Source organism: Mobula birostris, chromosome 9 (assembly GCF_030028105.1).
Source record: "Mobula birostris isolate sMobBir1 chromosome 9, sMobBir1.hap1, whole genome shotgun sequence".
Taxonomy (NCBI): domain Eukaryota; kingdom Metazoa; phylum Chordata; class Chondrichthyes; order Myliobatiformes; family Myliobatidae; genus Mobula; species Mobula birostris.
The window spans coordinates 151,054,353-151,077,339 of NC_092378.1; the positions used below are offsets into that span (position 1 = coordinate 151,054,353).

Sequence of the window (22,987 nt, forward strand, 5' to 3'; positions counted from 1 at the left end):
ATATGAAAGGGACCAGGATGGCAGTGCTTGGTTGTTGATAGGCGGGGTTAATATCTGACTTTCAAGAGCACTTGTGAGTTATGTTTTGGCTGGACTTAGTCCTTAAACTGCTGGAGAACAGTGCTGAAAGAACAGGTGCTGTTTTCTCCCAGTAGGGATTAGTTTTTAGTTCCGAGTGCTCCTGCCACGTTTTGTCACCCTGCAACCTTATCCTTCAATCTCTTTAAATTATGGAGGATAGCATGTGTATAAATGTCTCTCTCCAGCAGATCTCATCATGACTCCAGTATTTCTACTATTTTTTAATATTTCTTAATTGTACACATGATTTTTTTTTATGTTCCATCGCTGAGCAGCAGTGAACCATCTGATTGGCCTATCAGAGTTCTCTTTGAGAACTAGCTGACTTGATCAGCATTTCTGATCTGACTATTGTTCACGATTGCACTTAATTTTAAAAAATGCATTGGTAATGTAGCAGCATTACCAATACCCTGCTAAGAAATATTGGCAGCACAGTAGCTTATCAGTTAGTGCAACGCATTAGAGCGCCAGCAGTCACCATTCGGGCTCAATTCCTGCCGCTGTCTGTAAGTGGTTTGTACATTCTCTCCATGACCATGTGGATTTCCTCCAGGTTCTCCAGCTTCCTCCATCATATCAAAGAAGTACAGGTTAGGGTTAGTGAGTTGTGGGCAAGCTATGATGTCAACACTTGGGGGCTGCCCCACCACATCAAACTGTGCATTTCATTGTATGTTTCAATATTCCAATGTACTTGTGACAAATAAAGCTAAACCTTAATCTCTGAAAAATAAAACACATAGGCTACTCTATTTAACAATGATTCATTACAGTATGAGCTGCCACAGTGTGCTTCATTCTACCGTTCTCTTGGATGTGAATTCATACTGAAGCAAGCTACCTTCAGTAAAATGGTAGCATTATAGAATGATATAGTGTAGAGGGAGGCCATTTGGTCCATTCTGTCTGTGCCAGCTCCTAATTTTATAGTTAATCCAGTTCTGCTTCTCCACTATTTTCTCAGAATCAGAATCTAAGGTTCAAAGATTCATTTATTATTATCAAAGTATGATTCTATATACAACTCTGAGATTCGTCTTCTCCAGTTAGCCACAAAACAAAGAAAAACCATAAAACCCACCCCCCCACACAGAAAAGATCATCAACCCCCTCAACCCTCCGACACAGAAAAACCGACAAAACAGAACAAGAACATTGACCCCCAAATCCTCTGCCCTCGCACAAAACGAAACAAGAACACCGACACCTAAACCCCCTCAACTGCACTAACAGAACTCAACACCCCCCCCAAACCACTTCCTCTTACACAAACATGGATGGAAAGGAACATGCAAAAACACAGAATTTAGAAAACAACAGTCTGAAAAAGTTCACAGTCCATAAATGCATTCAGGTTTTATATCACCCGCATATGTTGTGAAATTTGCTGGTAGTGCAGAAAGAGAGCAAAGATAGTGAGGTAGTGTAAATGGGTTCATTGTCCATTCAGAAATCTGATGGTGGAGGGGAAGGAGCTGTTCCTAAAACATTGTCTGTGTGTCTTCGGGTTCTTGTACTTCCTCCTTGCTGTTAGCAATTGGAAGAGGGCATGTCTTGGGTGATGGGGGTCCTTAATGATGGATGCTGCCTTTTTGAGGCATTGCCTTTTGAAGATCTCCTCAGTGCTGCAGAGGCCCCATCTCAAGTATATGTCCAATTCAATTTTACTGAATCTCTCCTGAATTCAATTTTATAAAATGTTACTGAATTGAATATTTTATAATGGAGGCAAATTAAAAAGGAATCAATAGGAAATATTTTTATTTAAAGTTTCACTAGAGAAAAAATATGCTGAGAGCAAAAAATTCTGCAAAGTAAAAATGTTAGGTTACTTCTGGTGCTTTTATTCCAGGTAATTTGTGGTTTCGTCAGGGTATTTCTCCAAGTTATCCTCAGGGATCCATCTGGCAACATGTCTCCACAAATGTTCGTAAGGTGTCTGTAGGTCCCCTTGATCAGGTAAGTGCCTCCTGATGTATGAATGCCAGTGAACTTTGTTCATTCAAGTGGCATTCACTGTTCTAAATGCAAATCAACAAAAGTTGGACAAAGGTAGATTTTGTAGCTGGGTAAGAGGAATGGTGGTTTAAACTAGAAAATAATTTTCTAGGTCTGACGCATTGTGTTCTGTAGTAATGGGAAAGCCCCCATGCTGAGTTGTAGGGGGTAGACAAAATTTCTAATCCATCCCCATTCTAACAGGAAGAACATGCAATTCCAGACAGATTTATTGTCAAAGCATGTACACCTTGCAATTCATTTTCTTGTCAGCATTTACAAGAAAATAAATGCGTACAAGTTCAAAGTACATTTATTATACAATATACAACCTTGAGATTTGCCATCTTGCAAACAGCCACAAAACAAGAAATACCATAGGATCCATATAAAGAACCCTCCTCCCCCATGCAATAAGACCATCAGAGATGTGAGAAGAGAACAAATCACGCAAATAGCAAGAAGCAAACAAATAACACAAGGAACATTAATCATCAAACTGTAGAGTCCACAGCCACAAGCCACTGAGGCAAACAAACCTTGCAGTGTGGAACTCAAGACTCCTGCAATAGAATTTATGAAAAGCCATACATAAACAAAGACTGACAAACATCCAATGTGCAAAAGGAGATGAACTCTGCAAACAAGAAAATAATAATGCTAAGTTATGAAGAATCCTTGAAAGTGAGTTTGCAAGCTGTAGAGTCAGTTCAGTGTTGAGGTGAGTGAAGTTATCCATGCTAGTTCAGGAGCCTGATGGTTGTAGGGTTATAACTATTCCTGAACCTGGTAGTGTGGGACCTAAGGCTTCTGTACTTTCCTGCCCGATGGTTGTAGTGAGAAGAGGGCATGGCCTGGTTGGTGGGAGGCTGCTTTTTTTGTGACAGTGTTCATTGTAAATGTACTCAATTGTGGAGAGGACTTTGCCTGTGGTGACTTTGCCACCACTTTTCTGTATACTTGACCATGAGCTAGTCCTCATCAGAAAATCAGAGGTGGAAAGGGTTAGCAACTTTAAATTCCAAAAGGTGTTACTGTTTCAGAGGGCCTGTTCTGGGTCCAGTAAGTAAGTGAAATTACACAGAAAGCACAGCAGCACCTCTACTTAGGAATTTGCAGAGATTCGACTTGACATCTTCTACAGATATGTAGTGGAGAGTGTATTGACCGGCTGCATCACAGCCTGGTATGGAGACACCAATGCCCTTGAATGGAAAATCCTACAAAAAGGTAGTAGACCAGTCAATCATGGTAAAGCCCTCCCAACCACTGAGCGCATCTACGTGAAACACTGTCGAAGGAAAGCAGAATCCAGCATCAGGGATCCCCACCACCCAGGCCATGCTTTCTCCTCACTGTTGCCATCAGGAAGAAGGAACAAGAGCATCAGGACTCACACCACCAGGTTCAGGAATAGTTACTATCCCTCAACCATCAGCCTCTTGAACCAAAGGGGATAACTGCAGTCAATTTAACTTGCCTCATCATTGAAATGTTCCCACAACCTATGGACTCACTTTCAAGGACTCTTCATCTCATATTCTCATTGTTTATTGCTTATTTATTATTATTATGTATTTATTTTTTGCATTCTTTTTGTATTTGCACAGTTTGTTGTTTATTTTTTGCACATTAGTTGTTGTCCGTCCTATTGGGTGTGGTTTTTCATTGATTCTATTGTGTTTTTGTATCCACTGTGATTGCCCATAAGAAAATAAACCTCAGAGTTGTATATTGCGACATATATGTACTTTGATAATACATTTGCTTTGAACTTTTCAGTAGGTTATGTGTACAAGTTGTGTCTTAGCGACTAGAGCACATCCCTAGGCTGATACTACCGTGCAGTAGTAAGAGAGTGCTGCATCATCTGTATTGGTGTACATTCGTTCAATACAAGTTAATCTGAGATTCATAGTTCTCTCTTGTGTAAATGTGAAAAGCTGTGTTGTACCAGATCAGGGGAGTCCTTTATGATGCCCTGCATAGTATTTGCCATTCAACACTAAACATTGAGAGAATATTGTCTTCATGTTGTTGTTTATGGGCACTTGCTATGTGTACAATTTAGTTTCTGCATTTCTTACATCACAACAGTGACAACATTTTGAAAATACAATAGTAAAGGTCTTTGAAATTAAACTGAAATCTTGGAAGGTATTATAGAAATATAAGTATAAATAATATAAATATTTCATAATAACATTTGTGCTGACTGACATCAAGAAATGTACTGCTGGTTCAAGTTGATCCATAGAACATAGAACAAAGTTGAAAGTAAATGAAAGACTGCACCAACAGGCAACCAATGCACAAAACACAACTAAATGCAAATACAAAAATAAATTTAAAAGATAATAATAATGTGGCAAGCATTTGGTCCATAATAACGGATGAGGAAGCTTGTTAACTCAACAACTATTTTATTGTGATCAACACAAAACAGACCCAGAGATTAACCCAGTCCTGACGAAGGGTCTTGGCTTGAAACTGTACCTCTTCCTAGAGATGCTGCCTGGCCTGCTGCCTTCACCAGCAACTTTGATGTGTGTTGCAGAGATTAAACCTAACCAGTTTCATACAGATGGGGGAGTTGACCATCACACACCCCAGTTACATTCTGGGTGACCCACAAATACACAGGTGAATAACTGTATAACCCAAGCTAAAATGTAACAATAAATGAACTGGAACTTCCCACCATAATTCCACAAAAGCATTTTAACACAAGAACAATAAACTGTGTTGGTCATTAGAAATGCAGCAATAGGCTGTTGACCATGCCCCCCACTGTGTTACAATAATAAATAAATAAGCAATAAATATCAAGAGCATGAGATGAAGAGTCCTTGAAGATGTGTCTAAAGGTTGTTGGAACAGTTCAGTGATGGGGCATGAAGTTGAGAGAAGTTATCTGCTCTGGTTCCAGAGCCTGATGGTTGAGGGGTAACAAAATTTACAAGGATGTTGCCTGGATTGGGGAGCATGCCTTATGAGAATAGGTTGAGTGAATTCGGCCTTTTCTCCTTGGAGCAACGGAGGATAAGAGGTGACCTGACAGAGGTGTACAAGATAATGAGAGGCATTGATCGTGTGGATAATCAGAGTCTTTTTCCCAGGGTTGAAATGGCTAGCACAAGAGGGCATATTTTTAAGGTGCTTGGAAGTAGGTACAGAGTAGATGTCAGGGGTAAGTTTTTTACACAGAAAGTGGTGAGTGCATGGAATGGGCTGCCGGCAGCGGTGGTGGGGGAGAAAACGATAGGGTCTTTTAAGAAACTTCTGGATGGATACATGGAACTTAGGAAAATAGAGGGCTATGGGTAAGCCTAGGTAGTTCTAAGGTAAGAACATGTTCGGCACAGCTTTGTGGGCCGAAGGGCCTGTATTGTGCTGTATGTTTTCTATGTTTCTAACTATTCCTGAACCTAATGATGTGAGTCCTGAGGCACTTGTACCTCCTCCCTGATCGCAGCAGTGAGAAGAGAGCATGTCCTGGGAGGCAGGGGTCCTTGAGGATGGATGCTGCTCTCCTATGCTCAATGGTGGGAAGAGTTGATGGATAACCGTAATGGATTGGGTCATCTCTACTGCATTTTGTAGGATTTTCCATTCAAGGGCATCAGTGTTTCCATTCCAAGCTGTGATGCAGCCAGTCGATGGAAGTTAGTCATAGAAACGTAGGAAACATACAGCACAATACAGGCCCTTCAGCCCACAAAGCTGTGCTGAACATGTCCGTACCTTAGAACTACCTAGGCTTTACCCATAGCCCTCTATTTTTCTAAGCTCCATGTAGCCATCCAGGAGTCCCTTAAAAGATCCTATCGTATCCACCTCCACCACCGCTGCCAACAGCCCATTCCACACACTCACCGCTCTCTGCGTTAAAAAAAACTTAACCCTGACATCTCCTCTGTACCTGCTTCCAAGCACCTTAAAACTATGCCCTCTCATGCTAGCCACTTCAGCCCTGGGAAAAAGCCTCTGACTATCTACACGATCAATGCCTCTCATCATCTTATATACTTCTATAAGGTCACTTCTCATCCTCCATCGCTCCAAGGAGAAAAGGCCGAGTTCACTCAACCTATCCTCATAAGGCATGCTCCCCAATCCAGGCAACGTCCTTGTAAATCTCCTCTGCACCCTTTCTATGGTTTCCACGTCCTTCCTGTAGTGAGGCGACCAGAATTGAGCACAGTACTCCAAGTGGGGTCTGACCAGGGTCCTATATAGCTGCAACATTACCTCTGGGCTCTTAAAGTCAAAATTATAGATGTCATGTTGAATCTTTGCAAACTCCTCAGGAAGTAGAGGTGCTGCCCTGCTTTCTTTGTAATTGTACTTGTGTGCTGGGCCCAGGAGAGGTCCCCTGAAATTATACCACCTGTCGTGGCACCGCTCAGCCAGTTTTTCAGTCTCCCTCCTATATGCAGATTTGTCACCACCTTTGATTCAGCCAATGACTCTGGTATCGTCAGCAAATTTAAATTTGGCATTGGAGCTGTGCGTAGTCACACAGTCATAAGTGTAAAGTGATTAGAGCAGGCGGCTAAGCACACAGCTTTGTGGTGCACTTGTCCTTTGTGGAGATTGTGGAGTTATTGTTGCCAATTCAAACTGACTGGGATCTGCAAGTGAAGCACAGTACAGGCCCTTTAGCTCATACTATCAAAAGTTTTTCAATATTCGATAGGTTTTAGTGAAATCCCTCCTCATTCTTCTAAATTCCAACAGGTATGGGCCCTTCTTAAACCCACATTTCTGAGCATGTTTTGGCCGTCTTCCTTAATATGTTCTTACTTAAACTGTTTTTTTTTTACCTTGATTGATAATGTACTGATGAGGCACCTTGCATTGCCCTACTCCATATAAAGTGCAGCGTATTATAGACGGAAGTTGTAAAGATACTGATGTGATAGCAAGGCCGATAGTTCTAGGTACTAATAAATGTAAATTTTCCCTTTTGAAACAGATCTGGATAGTCGCTGATAAGGTTCAAGGCAGCCACAGCCTGAGCTGTGGGACAGTGTGTCATCGCTTAGGTGTACAGCCACAGGAACCCATGGGTAGCTGTTGGGACTACGGCATTGGAGTAAGTTAGCAATTTCCGTGTGAGTACTAACAGTTATATAGTTAGTACAACTATGTACTAAATATCTACTCAAAGGACCAAATGGCCTAATCTGCTCCCATGTTTGGTGGTTCTATAATAGGTGAAGGCCATTTAGGACTGAAATAAGGACAAATTTCTTCACATTCTGTGTGCTAACTTCGAAATTATGTTCCCTGGAGAGGTGTGGAAACTCAGTCACTGAGTTCATTCAAAACAGAGATCAATAGATTTCTGGATATTAAATGAAGCAGGGGATATGGAGAGAGCTCTGGAAACAGTGTTGTGTTATAGGATTAATCAACCAGCCATAAGCTTGATAAATAGTGGAACAGATCTTAACGGCCCAATGGCCAAATCCTTCTGATTCCTGTTCTTCTGGGGTCACACATTGTGCATTTACCCTGGATATTTCCTTTTAACTGTGGAGATTAAATACAAAGTTTTCTGCTGGCCAGTACTGAGTAATATTGGAAATGACAATTTTGGCATGAATGGCCCAACTCTGCTCCTACGTTTTATGGCCTTGTGTTTTAATTTTTTTTAGCAGGACTTAATCATTTTTCATTGATCTAGGGACATTAAAATGTTACACACCTAAATGTGAGAATCAATAAAGTTGTTTCTTTACCTTTCATGCCTGTTTTTCATTAAATGGCAGATTGGTTAAATCAGGGATTCATGTGTGTGTGTGTACTTTCACCTCATTGTTTCTGAGGTTTTAATTACTAAGAACCTCCAGCACCCAGGGCATGCCCTTTTCTCACTGTTACCACAGGGAGGAGGTACAGAGGCCTGAAGGTGCACACTCAACGATTCAGGAACAGCTTCTTCCCCTCTGCCATCCAATTCCTAAATGGACATTGAATCTTTGGATACTACCTCACTTTTTTTTAATATACAGTATTTCTGTTTTTGTACATTTTTAAAAAATCTATTCAATATACGTAATTGATTTACTTGTTTATTTATTATTATTTTATTTGATTTTTTTTTCTCTCTCTGCTAGATTATGTATTGCATTGAACTGCTGCTGCAAAGTTAACAAATTTCACGTCATATGATTCTGATTCTGATTCTGATCTTGGCAGAACCTCCAGCACTTCAATTAAGCCTCATAAAAATTGAGGCCATTCTTTATTGCTTCGTAAAAATTTGGCATTGTTCCCTGCAAACAGCAGTTTAAATCTAAATGTATTCCCCACCAATATTTTTCTTTCCGTTAGTATTTTTATCCTGAGTTCACCAATACCTGACCTCCAGAGGTAAATCATCAGAAATTTTTCCAAAAGAAGATTTTAAAAGCAAGGAGTTTCAGTGGTAAATTGGAGAAATGGGGAACAAGAGAGAATGTAGATGACACAAAGTGAATTGTTAGGAGGCCGGTAAATTGGTGCATTATGATTGTCACACATGTTTTGTATGTCATCCATACAGATCATTTCATTACAACAGTGCATTGAAGAAGTACAAGGGAAAACAATAACTAACATCAGAATGTCACAGTTACAGAGGAAGTCCAGTGCAGACAGGTGTAAGTCCATTACAAGATAGATTGTGAGGTCAAGAATCCATCTAATGTTTGTGGGGCATTTTCAGTAGTCTTGTAACAGTGGGATAGAAGCCGTCCTTGAACCTGGTGGTATGTGCTGTTAGGCTTTTGTATCTTCTGCCCATTGGAAGCGAGGAGAAGAAAGAATGTCGAGTGTGGGTGGGAGCCTGGATTCTGCTGGCTGTTTTACCGAGGTAGCAAGAAGTGTAGGCAGAGTCTATGGAGAGGAGGCTGATTTCTGTGATGTACTCAGCTGTGTACATACTCTGTGCAGTTTCAGAACAGGGTGTATCTTGGTAGGGAAATGAACAGTCAACATCTCAGTCTGAGAACCTTCATCAGGGCATGACAAATTCTTTAACCTCCTGTGGAAAGTGGGGCACTGGTGAGCTTTCTCGTTCCTGGTGTCTACAGGGTTTGACCAGAACAGGTCATTGGCAATGTACACTCCTTAGGAACTTGAAGCTTTCAAAGATGGGCAGATGGGTGACAAATGCAATTTAATACTGAGACTTGTAAAATATTATATTTAGATACAGTACTGTGCAGGGTCACCCTTGGGCAGAGTGTGGCACCTGTTTAGCTCCCTGATCGGGGTCATGAGAAGCCATGGGAGCAGGTGGTGGATGGTTGTATGAGCGGCTGGTGCATATCACCAGCGCTTGTTATGTGACTACTGATGTCAGGTAGGCAATCTCTGAAGAGTATTGATCATGGCTGGAATCACCCATCTTGTAAGGACACTGGCCAGAAGAAGGCAATAGTAAACCACTTCTGTAGAAAAAATTGCCAAGATGGTTATGGAAAGACCATGATCGTGCCCACGCTGTACAACATGGCACGTAATGATGATGATAGATGATATAGATGATGACTATGCAAGGGTTTTAAGTGTATATGTGTGCGTGTGTGTGTGTATATATATATATATTTGTGCAGTACTGTGTTTGTCAACTTGGAGCAGAAATCAAGTTTTGTATATCTGGCAGGAGCAAATGATGTTGGGAATGGCGAGGGTAGAGTGCCTTGGGAGGGGTGTGGGACAGGTGGCAGAGAAGGTGTGCCAGGGCAGGAGGTGGCACAGGTGCAGATACACCCAGCCCTGAGACACCAGGGAAGATCATGTGTTTCCAAACAATTGGTTTACAGATCATTACAGGATGTCTCTGGTGCTTCCTGCTTCCTCCCCTCTCCCTTCCCCTTTTCCCAGCCATGATTCCCCTGTCCCTGCCCCCTTCCTACTCTCAGTCCACAATAGAGACCCAGATCAGAATCAGGTTTATCATCACTCACATATGTCATGATTTTTTTTGTGTCAACAGTACAGTGCAATACATAAAATTACTACAGTACTGTGCAAAAGTCTTGGGCATCCTAGCCATATACTGTATGTGTACCTAAGACTTTTGCACAGTAATGTAGTAAAATGAAAAAAGGCAATAGAGATCTGATGTTTACAAGATTATGAGAGGCATAGATAGAGTTCAGGAGAATGAATGTTAAAAGGCCTGAAAAGATTAGATATGGCAAAGTTTCTTCCCATGGTAGGGGAGTCTAAGACAAGAGGGCACAACTTCAGGATTGAAGGATGTCCTTCTAGAACTGAGATGCGGAGGGTGATAAATCTGTGGAATTTGTTGCCATAAGTGGCTTTGGAGGGCAAGTCATTGGGTACATTTAAGGCAGAGATAGGTAGGTCTTTGATTAGCCAGGGCATCAAAGGGTATGGGAAGAAGGCAGGGGAGTGGGGATGACTGGAAGAATTGGATCAGCCCATGATTGAATGGCGAAGCAGACTCGATAGGCCAAATGACCGACTTCTGTTCCTATATCTTATGGTCTTATGGTCTTAAACAAACAGTATTTTCTTCCCAGGGTTGAAATGTCTAATACCAGAGGGCATGCACTTGAGGTGAGAGGGGGTAATTTCACTAAGCAATATATAAGGCACTGTTCTATGTGGTATAAAGGGTATAAGAACTAAGAGATACTAGAGTATCGTGCATATTCAATGAAATCAGGTTGAGAAATTGAATAAAACAGCACTCAGGATTCACTGAAGAGCATAGATAGTGTAGATGAAGAGAACCGGGGGGCATGGGATTGGGATGGCCAGCTAAAGAAGCAAAGTGACATGATGGAAAGTTTCTTTACATAGCAAATGATTAGGATTTGGAATGTTTTGCCAGGCATTGTCTGCCCTGTCATTCAAGGGTTGCCGTTAAAGAACTAGCAGGATTGTGGGAAGAGGCTGGAGTAGTAAAAGCAGCTAGATTGTTTTCGCATAGACTTGTTGGGTCCTGATACTTTTGTAATCCAAAGGTTCTTCAGAAATAAGAATGAGGGATAAACCATATTACTTGTGATAATTTTACAAGAGTGGAAACTGAACAAGAAGGATAAGCCAAAAGAACAAAGAAAAGACAAAGGAAAAAGCATACGTGGTCATTTCATTCTGAGACTAGAGATAACAAAATTTCCACAGGTAACAACTAACCTATAAAATAACCAGATTCAAGTGGTGTGACACCTGCTAAGGAAAACTTAAGAAGTTTCTAGATGTGTACCATGATTACTGGAAAATTATCTGAACAATTGCATGTATGTAGTCGGTAGTCACTTTATTAAGTACCTCCTGTACCAAATAAAGTGGCCACTGAGTGTATACTCATGGTCTTCTGCTGCTGTGGCCCATCCACTTCCTATTCGATGTGTTGTGCATTCAGAGATGCTCTTCTACACATCACTGTTGTAACCCGTGGTTAATTGAGTTACTGTCACCTTCCTGTCAGCTTGAACCAGTCTAGCCATTCTCCTCTGACCTCTCTCACGATTAAGACGTTTTTGCCCAAAGAACTGCCACTCAGTGGATTTTTTTTTTGTTTTTTGCACCATTCTCTGTAAACTCTAGAGACTGTTCTGCGTAAAAATCCCAGGTGATCAGCTGTTTCTGAGATACTCAAACCACCCTGTCTGGCACCAACAATCATTCCACATTCAAAGTCACTCAGATCACGTTTCTTCCCCATTCTGATGTTTGGTCTGAACAACAGTTGAACTACTTGACCATGTCGGCATGCTTTTATGCATTGAATTGCTGCCACATGATTGGCTGATTAGATATTTGCATTAAGGAACAGCTTTACAGGTGTGCCTAATAAAGTGGTCACTGAATGTATAGGTGATTATATAAAAAAACAAGCAAGCATAGAAAAGTTAAACTGCAGGAGAAATAATAATGCTACACCCCAATCCAACAATGGGCTGATCAGACCCCTTCTATGGTTCTGTAACTGAATAGCACAATACAGGCCACGACGTTGTGCTGGCCTATATAAACCTACTCCACAATCAAACTAACCTTTCCCCCTTACATAACCCATAACCCTCCATTTTTCTTACTGTATATCAAAGTCAGGTTTATTGTCATTGATACAAGTCATGAAATTTGTGACAGCAGTATACTGCAGGTAAAGCAAATTATGTAGGTTACAATCAAAAGGTAAGTAGTGCAAAAGAGGAATAGTGAGGTAGTGTACATCAGCTCCTGGAGCATTCAGAAACCTGATCTTGGAGCAGGGGGTGTTCCTAAAACTTTCAGTTTCCCACCACCTCCTCCGTGATAGTAGTAATGAGAAGAAGGCATGACCTGGGTGGTGAGGGACCTTTGTGATGCATGCTGCCTTCTTGAGGCATCACCTTTTGATGTTGTGCTCGATGGTGGAGAAGCTAGTTCCCATGACAGGACTGGCCAAGTCTACAGCCCGCTGAACTAACCCTTCTGAATAGGCAGAATATTCTGATCACACACCTCCAATGCTGTGCACAAAACCTTAGAAAACCAAGCTTTTTACTTCCTTAATGGTCCTTGATCCTTTATTTATTTATTTAGCAATACAATGTGGAGTAGGTCCTTCCAGCCCTTCAAGTCATGCTGACCCAGCAACCCCTGATAACCCCAATTAACCCCAACTTAATCATGGGACAATCTACAATGACCAGTTAACCTACCCGGTACATCTTTGGACCATGGGAGGAAACTAGAGCCTCAGGGGGAAACCCATGCATTCCATGGGGATGATGTACAGAGACTCCTTACATATAGCGCCAGAATGAAACTCCAAACTCCGATGCCTTGAGCTGTAATGGCGTTGCACTAACCACTACGCTACCGTGAAGAATTAATAATGAATTTTTTAACGACCTTTAACTATTGTAATTCTAATTGACTAGGATTCTCTGCAGTCTCTTCTTTCAAGGTAACTTCTATTGTGGAATTGTTTTCTCATTGTAGGGTGGCTGGGATCACATCACTGTCAGAGCCAACTCAATGGACCCTTCATACAGTCGTGTTCCCAAAACCCCTGACAACGAGCCCTTGAAGCTGACAACCCAGAATGGAACGGCGGGCACCAAATCTAAAAACAGTTTAATAATCGAGCAGCAGGAACTTGATCAAAGTGCTGTCAGGTGCTGACAGCTTGTATCATAATGTTGCATGTTCTGCTTTGGTGTTGTTATTGGTCCAGGCAATGACTGAGCTTTCCCAGAACTGACCTGAGACCACTTACTGCATTAAGTAAGTAGAATGGTGCTGTGAGTTTGTGTGTTAGCTATGTTTGGTGTTATTTTGCACTGTGGGCATAAAAATGCCTATCACTCTGACTGAACTCCAATAACAAATATGTAGTATGTTTGGTTTAGAGTGCAAGGCACTGATACATCTAAGCCAACATGGTGTTGGTTTCCATTTCAATCTAGCATTGACCAGACACCAAAACATTCATCATTCTGTCTGTGTTTTAGCAATGGAGGCCCAGTAATATATTGATTCCAGCAACTTCTCCAACAGAGAGAAAAAAAAACAACATATTTTTGCAGTGGCACCCATTCACATGCCTGAGTAAGGACGGGACAACTCACAAGAAGGTACGAATTTTTGAAAACCACCTCAGAGATGAACGTAGAAGAACTGGTGGTACGTGCTAGTTAGCACTGCTAACATTCTCAAACAGGCAAGCCTGCTTTGGATCAGAGAAGTATTAACCAATTTCCCCCAGGATCAATAAAGTATGACTATGGCTATGACTAAGTATTCACTCTAAATGCATGTGCAGAGTATTCAGTGGAACATCAGTAGTTTTGGTTGCAGAATTGCATGAACAGCTTGGGTCCCTGAGGTGGTTCTCAATGCAGAGAACCGTCATCTTTAACATTACTGTGTGCTTGATCTGGCAGAACTGAACTACAGTTGACCATAATGGCCAAATGGCTTGTTTCTGTGATAACTTTGAGGAACGTCGTATCATTTTTTAATGCATGCATTTCTAAATGACAATAAACGAGGACTGAGTGAACTCATAATCTAATCTAATCTAAAAACTAACTGACAGAGCACTAACAATCCACCAGATTCTGTGATTTGTTCTTTGGAAAGTGAACGCTGGACAAAGTTAAACTAGGTACAAACTCTGCATGTCCTATATAACCCCAGTGCCAATTTCAGTGGGAACCTATGGGGGCAGAATGGAGTCTGTAATAGCAAAAGCCGCTGGAAATCTGAAGACCAAGGAAGCACAGCAGGTCAGGCAGTATTACTAGAGAGAGAATCATTGAATGTCTCAGGTCCACATAGCGATGGAGATTTTGAAACTGAAACACTGTCTTTTTCAATATGCAGACTATCTTGTAAATAGAGGATAACTAATCAGTAAGGATGGGTTAGAGAAACTTTCATCCTTCTCACCACTGCCATTCTTTTATCCCACGGAACGGGCATTTCCTGAGGATTCTGACAGGCTAGTTTAAGACCAGGATATCCAGTGCTGTGGATGGTTATAACACAAAATCCTACTGTGCTTCCAGTGAGGATACTTGACAAGTGCATTAACTACTGACAGTTGCATTGTGAGATTACAGTGATCTCTATACTGGTGTTATCTAAATGTTTATGTACAGTGTGTGGCATAGAAATACTTGGTCCAGCTGGCCTATCCAATGCTTATCCTCCAGAGAAACTTCAGTCCTACTCTGTCACCATATCCGCCTGTCATTCCAATTTTCCTCTTCTCCCACTCTCCCCACATACGTTTGTGTGTGTGTGTGTGTGTGTGTGTGTGTGTGTGACCATATACAACCCTGAGATTCATTTTCTTGTGGGCATACTCAATAATCCACAATAGAATAATAACCATAATAGAATCAATGAAGGACCACACCAACTTGGGCATTTAATCAGTATGCAGAAGCCAACAATCCGCAAATAACAAAAGAAAGAAAGAATAATAATAAATAAATAGACAATAAATATCAAGAACATGAGATGAAAAGTCCTTGAAACTGAGTCCATAGTTTGTGGGAACATTTCAGTGATGGGGCGAGTGAAGTTGTCTCCTTCGATTCAAGAGCGTGTAGCTGAGGGGTAATAATTGTTCCTGAACCTGGTGGTGTGACTCATGAGGCTCCTGTACCTTCTTCCTGACAGCAGCAGTGAGAAAAGAGAATGTGTTAGGTGGTGGGGTTCCTGATGATGGATGCTGCTTTCCAACGAGAACGCTTTATGTAGATATGTTCAATAATGGGGAAGGCTTTACCTGTGTTGGAATGGACCGTATCCACTACCCTGTGTAGGATTTTTCATTCAAGGGCATTGGCTGTGATGCTTTGTACTTTACACCTTGACATGCACAGATTTCTTTTTCCTGATACTTTGTGCTCAAATGACCCTATGCTTTTCGGAATGGTGCAGGAATCTTGCCCAAGAGTTGAGAATTGGAGAATTCCTACCTCAGGAGGTATCAAGCATGACTCGGGATATTATACAACAGCTAGAGAAGTGAAATGCCCATTAACTAGGCTGGCAGAAGTTAGATTCAATTCTAGTCTGCTTGAACTGTTTTATTAATGGTTGTGTCTCTTTTTAGAAGTGCATTGCCCCGTGGTATTGTGATCCTGAAGCACATCAAGTTACAGGGGATAAGAGCCGTGTAGTAGGAAGAAACTGTTCTCTTGAACCATTGACCCATTAACTGCATACAAATGTAGTTGGGAAGCTTTGAAGATGGCTTGCAGCTCACAGAAGATATGAATCCTCTGCAGTGTGTTTGCAGTTTCAACGGTTAGTGGTCAGACCTGTTGTGTGGCCCCTATTAGAGTCTGAGATTGTCCCTGTGTTAAACATTTCATTCTACAACACATTTGAACCTATTATGCCTCATCTGAATAAACTCCAGTCAGGTTTGAGTTTTACCAGCCAGGTCCATGGCCTGATGAAAAGCTTTTTGACTAATGGTTTGCATTACAATTCCCTAACCCAAATGATATGCATATCATTTTTCACCCGCGGGCTGTGCCATGACACAAGACAAATTATGATTCTTAATCTGCATCTAGTCCACACCACTGTCAAAGTTCAGGATAACGATGCGATATAAGTGACTCCAATGATCAAGCTGACACCTCCTTTGTTTTCTTGTGTGGCCACCAGTGACCCATTCACAAGACAGAGAGTTGTACAATTCTACTGGGGCTGATATTTATCCTTGAACCAACAGAACTCTAAACCTTGTCGTAACCACATTGCTGTTTGTGGGAGTTTGCATACAAATTGGCTGTCACACTCCCTGCATTATAACAGTGATGCTTTTACATTGTGAACATGTCCTGAGGTCATGAAAAATGGTTCTATTTTCATGTTGGGACTTCTGGAAATCTGAATTACTTAATGGGGGGGGAATTAAAGTATATTCCTGTTTTAGTTTTAACGACAGCATCCACCAAAATAAATGACTACTGTGGGAATTGCAGTCAAAGCCATAGCTTGGAGAGAGCTGGAAACCAAATAACTGTCAGGCCTGGGTTTGGCCCATGTGCTTCTCCTCAGCCCTACCCTCACTGGTTGGAAGCCACATTGGGAGCTGTCTCGTGTCTAGTTATCACAGATGCTGTGTTTGATGGCAGGTGCTTCTAAACAGATGGCATGCTCCAAACACCATATAGGCTCTGGATCTAAACAAGCTACTCTACCACATGCTTAATTGCTTGTTCATGGCTCCATTTTCAAGAGGCAATATTAAATGTCTTCTATTGAACCACTTGGCTGCAGAATTTTTACTGCACCTTTCTGAGGGGTTTCTAAAGGCTTTGAAATCTCTTTACCTATTCTTTCTTATGTGACTGATCGGACCTTCTCTCAGCCCCTCATTTCAGCAGTATTCCAAAGGATACTTTTTTAAGAGATGATCTTATAAATATGATGAAGTCTGCTGTTTGTCTAAGTGATGGCTTTGTATCAAAGTCCCTAAATATGTTTGTCCCTGAAGTACTCATTTGGCAAATGCGATTGCCCTGTTTATGAACAGAATCATTGTGCAACAGAGTTCATCAGGAATAACTTTTTAAATCTTCTCATTATCCTCCAGTCCTGTGGATGTTGTTTGTTGCTCTCTCCTGCCGGCTACTTCACACTCCACTTACCAGAAAGTCACACTGGAACAAGTGTACAATATATCCAACATCTGACATTCAACCATGTAGTTTGGTTGTGAGGCCAGTGGAGGCAAACAGCAAGACCTAATGCTCTGCTTTAGTGCTGGAACAAGTAGGAATTAAATTATCTGTTCTCTGATGCCATTGCATAGGACCAGTCTGAGGACCTCAATACACACTCAGGTTGGAGCACACTCCTAACGGGATTGAAAACATTATCCTTAGTACAATCTTGACTCATTATTGAACCTCCTCTGGGGAGTTTGCTCTTTGATTTCAGTGGATTAGATCGGGAGACCCCAACCTGGGGTACAAGGAACCTTTAGTTGTTGGTAGAGGTCCATGGCATAAAAAAGGTTGGGAACCTCTGGTGTAGGTAGTATCTGAGGGAAGAACTCATTGTAGCAATTAAGTTAGCTTCTACTTGTAGGTATCCTCCACATCTGTGCTTTGGACCTAAATGTGCAATATATGGTTATATTTTAATCGTCGTTCAGTACAATGCTGATTCCTGTGCTGATTTTGTTTGTGTATGGGGTGGGTGGGGGGGGGGGAGGTTTAGGGGGAATACTTACCGGCATCCCCATGGAAATTCTCTTGAATAACATCACTACGGGGCCTTGAAGGCTAGCAAGAATCTCTGCAAATGTGATCTCTCTAATTCTCCCTATTGGCGTGTCAATAAATACTACTACAGAACAGACATTTTATTTACAGAGCAGTCCATTTAAAAAGAAGCTAGAGAAGTCTGCAGAGAATAGGCATTGCTCATAGAGTTAGCTACAGGACGGCAGAGAGTTAATGTGGAGCTTCTGCACTGCCATAGACCTTATGGACCAAATGGTATGTTTCTGTGCTGTGACTGCTGTGTGAGGCAAAATTTGGGGAAATTAAACGCTGGATGACTAAATTATTTGGGACCAGATGTGTGAAAATGTTAGGAAGTTTATTTTCGATGTTTATTTTACTTATTTAGTTTGAAGACCCTTCCAGCCCTTCGAGCTACACCACCCAGCGACCCCCGACAACTCTGATTTAACCTTAATCCAATCACAGGACAACTTACAATGACCAGTTAACCTACAGATACGTCTTTTGACTGTGGGAGGAAACTGGAGCACTCAGGGAAAACCCACACATTCCATGGAGGGGACATACAAACTGCTTACAGAGGACTCTGATCTCCAAAACCCCGAAGCTGTAATAGTGTCACGCTACCATGGCATTGTCTGTGATGTTTGATTGAAAAACCATTTATTTAATATCTACTATACATGCATTCTCTGAAAATAACCTCATTTAGACTATTTATTTTATTTGCGACGTACGGGCATTTTACCTTAAACACATTTTGGAAAATTTGGGTAGTCTTCTTAAAAATAATGTGAAACAGAAGGGCCAGTAATTGCTGACTACTGCTGCTACTTTCAGTGTGTGCGTGTTCTTTTTGTAGAACCTCAATCATATCATTCATTGTTCTTGTCTGTGTGTTAAGAAGCCATGTTACTGTATTGGAATGTATACACAAAGCTGGAAATTGGAATCACTTGTGAATTATTTAACCATGAAATACAAAGAATATTCAAAGTTCTGAACAGAAATGATGCTCTATTGAATCCTTTCACCCATACGATTGATTTCATTGGAGATAAATCAGTTAGTGCACTATTCAAATTGTAATTTTGCCGCAATTGTGAAGTTGTGCCTCGACTGCCGTGAACCTAATTGTCCCACTATCAACCCCACCTTTCAGAAGGTCACCATCACTCCTACACGATGGGGCTCCCATTCTGATTACCTCTGGGATCTCTATTTATTGGTTTGCTAATTGTCACAAAAGTACTAACTTACCTCACATTTTTGTCTGCTTTCAGCTGCAGGTTTTGAAAATCAGCCAGCAAATAAGTAGGACCTTAGCTATAAACACACATATTATTGACTTTGATTTGCAATACTAAATTCCTTTTCCCAAAAAGTAAGAACGCTAAGACATCAAGTTTCAGAAATCCATAGTTCTCCAGAGTTTACGTGATGGCATTAACAACCTATTTGTATTAAATGGTGTGTTTAGCAAATGTAGATTGAAACATTGAAAAGTTCTGTGGGTTTTTATGTGGAATTTATATTTGTCGTCTTTTTTAAAGTGGTTTTATTCAATTTGATTTAAGTGTCTCTTGTTTTTTCTGGAGAAGCCTTTGTGCAAAAGTACTATTCACCAAACTAGAGTTAATAGAGTATTATATTGTTTTGCTTCTCCTTGGTATGGTATATGTAATTAATAGTGGATTATAGTTTAACCCTTGCTCACAACAAAAGCTGGCCAATCACATATATTGCAAAGAAGTATTGGATTTCACTGATAAATGTATAATGCATTTCTATCAGTACTGCGGTGCCTCTGTGATGGCCCAGTGTAGTTTTGTGTTTGCGTACTGCAAATAACAGCAACCCAGCACCTTATAACCATGCCTACACATCATTTGAAAATGGGGTTCTTGCTGAGAGAGCTGGCTTGATGAGGATCTATCTGACAAGTCCTAGTTACCTATTTGGCTCATGTGAGATATACTCTCAGCTTAATGAAGATCTTAGGTGTGCCACAGTAGCATAGAAGTTAGCGTGACTCTATTACAGCTAGGGATGTCAGAGTTTGGAGTTCAATTTCGGCACCAAATGTTCTCCCCATGATCATGTGAGTTTCCGCCCACAGTCTACAGGCGTACTAGGTTAATTGGCCATTGTAAATTGACCTTTGATTAGGCTAGGGTTAAAAAGGTGAGTGTGGCTTGTTGGGCTTGAAGAGTCTATTCTACACTGTATCTCTAAATAAAGTAACAATTTTATTAATTGACAGATTAATTTGGTCATATCAAAGTTATTAGCAAATTCAGACTTTGCTAATACTGCCTGCAAACAATCCTAGTGGAATATCAAGTTGAAAATAATTTATTTCATGAATAATGGGATATCTAATAATTTGGATGGATGTGTTACCACCGGGCAATAAAAGCTTTGTGGATAAGGTAGGATGTAGATTTTGGTCATCATGCATGTGTAAGTATGGCAAATTGGAAAAATTTCACACTGGACTTCATCCACTTGTTGCCTCTTGTATTAAAATTATTTATTTCACTTTCAATAAACAGGACAATGTAAAATTATACAATATCAAACGTTTATAGAGCAATGTTATACATAGAAGAAAAGCAACCTGTGCTGAAATACAATCCAGAGGGTTTTGTGACTGATTTCCTTCAGTCAGGGACATGGATCAGCAATGACCATTCTTGGATTCTGAATTTTCAAATATTTAAAATCTCTTTCTTTCTATGCAGCCATGTTATTAACCCTAAGCTGCACTGCTGTAGAAATATAGGCCCTCATTGATCAGGGTCAATCGTGGATATTACGTCCTAGCTGGATTCGAAAGCCAGGCCAGTACAATATGGAGAGCACACTGTTGCCCATTTAGCAGGCTCCTCCGCTTCACAGGGCTGATGAATCCAAATAATGGCAGAGACTGATACAGTTTGGCACCAGCAGTGTCAGAGGAGTTACCAGTGAACATTGAACTCAACATAGGACCATCTTAGGGACTCCCGCTTTGTATTTTTTCTTGGGGTTTACCCCTGAAGCCTTCCCCATGAGTGGATATAGCTGCAAGGCAATGGAGGTATGAGATCAAAGTTTTTCTTCTCTGAAATGAGCTGCCAATCATGGCTGATGAGCCCCATCTGCCTGAAATGACTCGTTTTAAGGCGCCAGCAACCTGCCTTTGCCCCTCTGTCAATAGAAAAGGTTCTGCCAAGATTGTTAGCTAAAATACTAATATTCTGGCCAATAGTTCCCCTCAATCTTCCATTATTTTAAAAAATGATCTAGCCATTGTTACATAACCACTTCCTTATAAAACTACAATGATAACACTTCAAAATTACTTAATTGGACATGAAACATTCTGAAATTATGAAATACAAGTTTCTAAGGATTTATTTATGATAGATGGCTATGACTTCAAAATGAGATATTTAATGAGTTAAATGAGGGTTTTTTTTTTGGTGTAGATGGCTGTAATTACATGACTTTACTGGTGGTGGGTCACAACCTGCAACTGAATTCTCAAACAGTTGTGTTGGATGGGAGATTGAGGGGAAAATAAATGTGTTGACACAATACCCAAGCCAGTCTCTATGGGATATCAAATCTGATAGGCTGTAAGGTCTTGAACTGCCCTTATGAATGGATTATTCAATTGCTGTAATGTCAGTTTCCTAGTTCCAGTCTCTCCCAAAATACTGGTGCTTCATTCCTAACCCAACCCAACCCCTGTTCTCCATCTCCATCCTTGCTGATCCTTAAAGGATTCTTAAAATAGCTCTATTTGGGGAATCTTCCCTTATTTTGTAATCCCTACATAGCCTTCTGTTTCTTAGATTAAGATCAGCTTTATTTATCACATGTACATCGAAACATACAGTGAAATCCATAGTTTCCGTTAAATCAAATCAATGAGGATTGTGCTGGACAAATGTCACCATGCATTTGACGCCAAATAACATGCCCACAACTCGCTAACCCACGTCTTCAGAATGTGAGAGGAAACTGGAGCATCCAGAGAAAACCCATGTGGTCAGAGGGAGAATGTACAAACTCCTTACAGACAGCAGTGGGAAGGGTGAATCCCAATCTTACAACTGTAAAGCTCTATACTAACTGCTACACTACCATGCTGTTCCTATCTCTATCACCTGTGCCCAGCCTACAGTCCTCAGATACTGGAGCTGTTCCCAGTCTGGCCCATGGACCATCCCCAGATTTAATCATTCCACCATAAAAGGCTAACACTTGCCTAACATAGCTCTCGTCTTTTGGTGAGGCTTTTGATTACTTGTATCTCATTTGATCCAGAAACATTAGGAAAGTCAATTTTAACTATCAGATGTTCTGATATTGTTGAGCAGACTATTTAAATGCAAGTTGTTGTTCTTGATGTCTGTATGCATTTAAATCTAGGAAGAAAAGATATATTAGAAATCACTGTCCTTGCTTCATTTTGAAGAATTTACCAACTTTCATGAAATCAAAGGTAGGTCTCTGAAGATTTCAAATGATTGTCACGATTCATTAGCCTTTCCCATCAAAAGGTGAGAGGCATTTATAGGACAAGCTCTCCAGCTTTCTCGGGTCTTCACCAGAGTGGCCAAACTAAGGCATCCAATTACATTATATGAGCATTGTTAAAATCATGTTGGAGGTAGGATTTCTAAATATCAACTTATATCTTAGTAACACACAAAATGCTGGAGGACCTCATCAGGCCAGGGTGCATCTATGGAAAACAGTACAGCTGACGTTTCAGGCCGAGACCCTTCATCAGGACCGGAGAGAAAAAGATGAGGAGTCAGAGTAAGAAGCTGGGGGAGGGGAGGAAGAACCACAAGGTGATAGATGAAACCGGGAGGGGGGAGGGGTGAAGTAAAGAGCTGGGAAGTTGATTGATGAAAGAGATATAGGGCTGGAAAAGGGGGAATCTGATAGGAGAGGACAGAAGGCCATGGAGAAAATAAAAGGGGAGGAACACCAGAGGGAGGTGATGGGCAAGTAAGGAGACAAGGTGAGAGAGGGAAATGCGAATGGTGAAGAGAAGGGGGGAATTATGGGTATTTTAGTGCCTCTTTTCTTTTGCAGATCCATAGAAACAAGGTACTACTTTAAACTCAAGCGAGTACAGGCTCAGAGCCATCAAACGC

At 41.0% G+C, this 22,987-nt stretch overlaps 1 protein-coding gene across 12 annotated transcripts in view; it reads left to right on the forward strand.

Annotated features, from left to right (window-relative positions):
* Positions 1 to 20,381, forward strand: part of tecpr1a (tectonin beta-propeller repeat containing 1a) — a 106,118-nt gene extending 85,737 nt beyond the window's left edge. For 6 of the 12 annotated variants that reach the window (XM_072269126.1, XM_072269122.1, XM_072269123.1 and 3 more), the window contains 3 exons: positions 1,937 to 2,043; positions 7,061 to 7,180; positions 13,045 to 15,760. In XM_072269126.1, coding sequence (XP_072125227.1) covers positions 1,937 to 2,043; positions 7,061 to 7,180; positions 13,045 to 13,227 — 410 coding nt within the window. In that variant the 3' untranslated portion in view covers positions 13,228 to 15,760. Of the gene's footprint in view, positions 1 to 1,936; positions 2,044 to 7,060; positions 7,181 to 13,044; positions 17,767 to 18,213 lie in introns of those variants that run through there. The other 6 variants (XR_011887327.1, XR_011887326.1, XR_011887323.1 and 3 more) reach the window with 6 other exon arrangements.
* Positions 20,382 to 22,987: the final 2,606 nt, after the last annotated feature.